This window comes from Manacus vitellinus, unplaced genomic scaffold, assembly GCF_001715985.3.
Source record: "Manacus vitellinus isolate BGI_N305 unplaced genomic scaffold, ASM171598v3 scaffold_160_pilon, whole genome shotgun sequence".
NCBI lineage: Eukaryota > Metazoa > Chordata > Aves > Passeriformes > Pipridae > Manacus > Manacus vitellinus.
The window spans coordinates 63,228-64,504 of record NW_021939129.1 but is presented as its reverse complement, the minus strand read 5'-3'; the positions used below and the strand labels follow the sequence as shown (position 1 = coordinate 64,504).

The window sequence follows — 1,277 nt, the reverse complement described above, 5'->3', positions numbered from 1 at the left end:
GCACACCCGGTTCGTCGGTGCTAATGTAACGTGCCCCCCCCTCTTTTTTAGCTGCCTTCCCCCCAAAAAAAACAGCAATAAAGGGATTGAGAGTGGAGCCGGGCCCCCCCCTTCTCCTGCAGCTGCGGGGCTGAGGCCGGGTGGCTTCGTCACAGGGATGGGCTCAGCTTCCTCCCACACTCCTCCTCTGTGGGGCTCACAGGGAAACTGAGGCACGGGGGGGACATGGCCCTGCTCGGGGTCACCATGTCCTCCCCTCTGGGGGTGACAGGAGTGGGGTTGGGGACCAGCTGGTCTGTCCCTGTAACCCTGTGGTCCCCTGTCCTTGTGTCCCTGTGTCTTCAGGACCTTGGGTCCCCATGGTCCCATGTCCCTCTCCCCATTCCAGGACCCCAGTGTCCCACGTCCCCATGTCTTGTGGTCCTGTGTCCATCTCTCCCGTGTCCCCACAGCCCCATGTCCCCCTGTCCCCGTGGCTGTGTGCCCCCAGGACCCTATAGCCCCTGTCCCCCTGTCCCCCAGTCTTCCCCCGTGTCCCCCAGTCTGCCCCCATTCACAGGAACATCCTCAAGCTGCTTTTGGGGACCCGTCGGGGCTTCTCCACCCACCAGCCTGACCCTGCACATGCGTGTGCCCCAACACGTGTGTGCACAGGAACACGTGTGTGCGTACGGCCCCTGCCTGGCTCAGCCTCGTGCCTCAGTTTCCCCGTGGCCACAGGAGCCACGTGGCAGTGCTGGGGCACGTGGCAGGGCCACGTGCTAACAAAGACACCCCAATTTTGGGCTCTGTGGGCTGGCGGGGACCCCACTCCCCTCCCCCTCCCCGTGCCCTGGGCTCCCGCCAGCCCTTTGATGTGCCCAGCCCTGGTTTGGGGCTTTTCCTAAAAAAAAAAATCCCCAAAAGCCACGGAAAAAGGCAAAAGGAGGTGGAAACGGGCTCCTGTGCCAGCACAAAGCGTGTGGGGGGGAAGCCACTGGCACCCACTGCCCTCGGGGGGGGACATGGGGACAGGGATGGCAGCAGGTCCCTGTGCCAGCGTGGCCGGGCCATGGCCACGTGTGCCAGCCACGGGTGAGTCACGGTGGCCATGGCTCGGCAGAGCTGGCCAGGCCCCAGGTGTCCCCAGGGAAAGGGGGGACACGCTGTCCCTCCATGCAGGGCGGGGAAACTGAGGCACAGCAGCACCAGCGGGGTGACCAGAGCCCAGTGCCACCACACAGAGCTGTGCCCAGGGTGGCTCCCAGGAGGATTCAGGGTGGAGGGGGCCACCCCTC

At 65.0% G+C, this 1,277-nt stretch overlaps 2 protein-coding genes across 2 annotated transcripts in view; one reads left to right on the top strand and one right to left on the bottom strand.

Annotated features, from left to right (window-relative positions):
- SP1 (Sp1 transcription factor) overlaps positions 1-626 on the bottom strand; it is a 40,139-nt gene extending 39,513 nt beyond the window's left edge. The window contains exon 1 of the mRNA XM_029958626.1: positions 609-626. Coding sequence (XP_029814486.1) covers positions 609-626 — 18 coding nt within the window. The remainder of the gene's footprint in view (positions 1-608) is intronic.
- Positions 627-1,004: 378 nt separating this feature from the next.
- Positions 1,005-1,277, top strand: part of AAAS (aladin WD repeat nucleoporin) — an 8,138-nt gene continuing 7,865 nt past the window's right edge. Inside the window, exon 1 of the mRNA XM_029958625.1 lies at positions 1,005-1,074. Within this exon, the coding sequence (XP_029814485.1) occupies positions 1,005-1,074 (70 nt within the window). The remainder of the gene's footprint in view (positions 1,075-1,277) is intronic.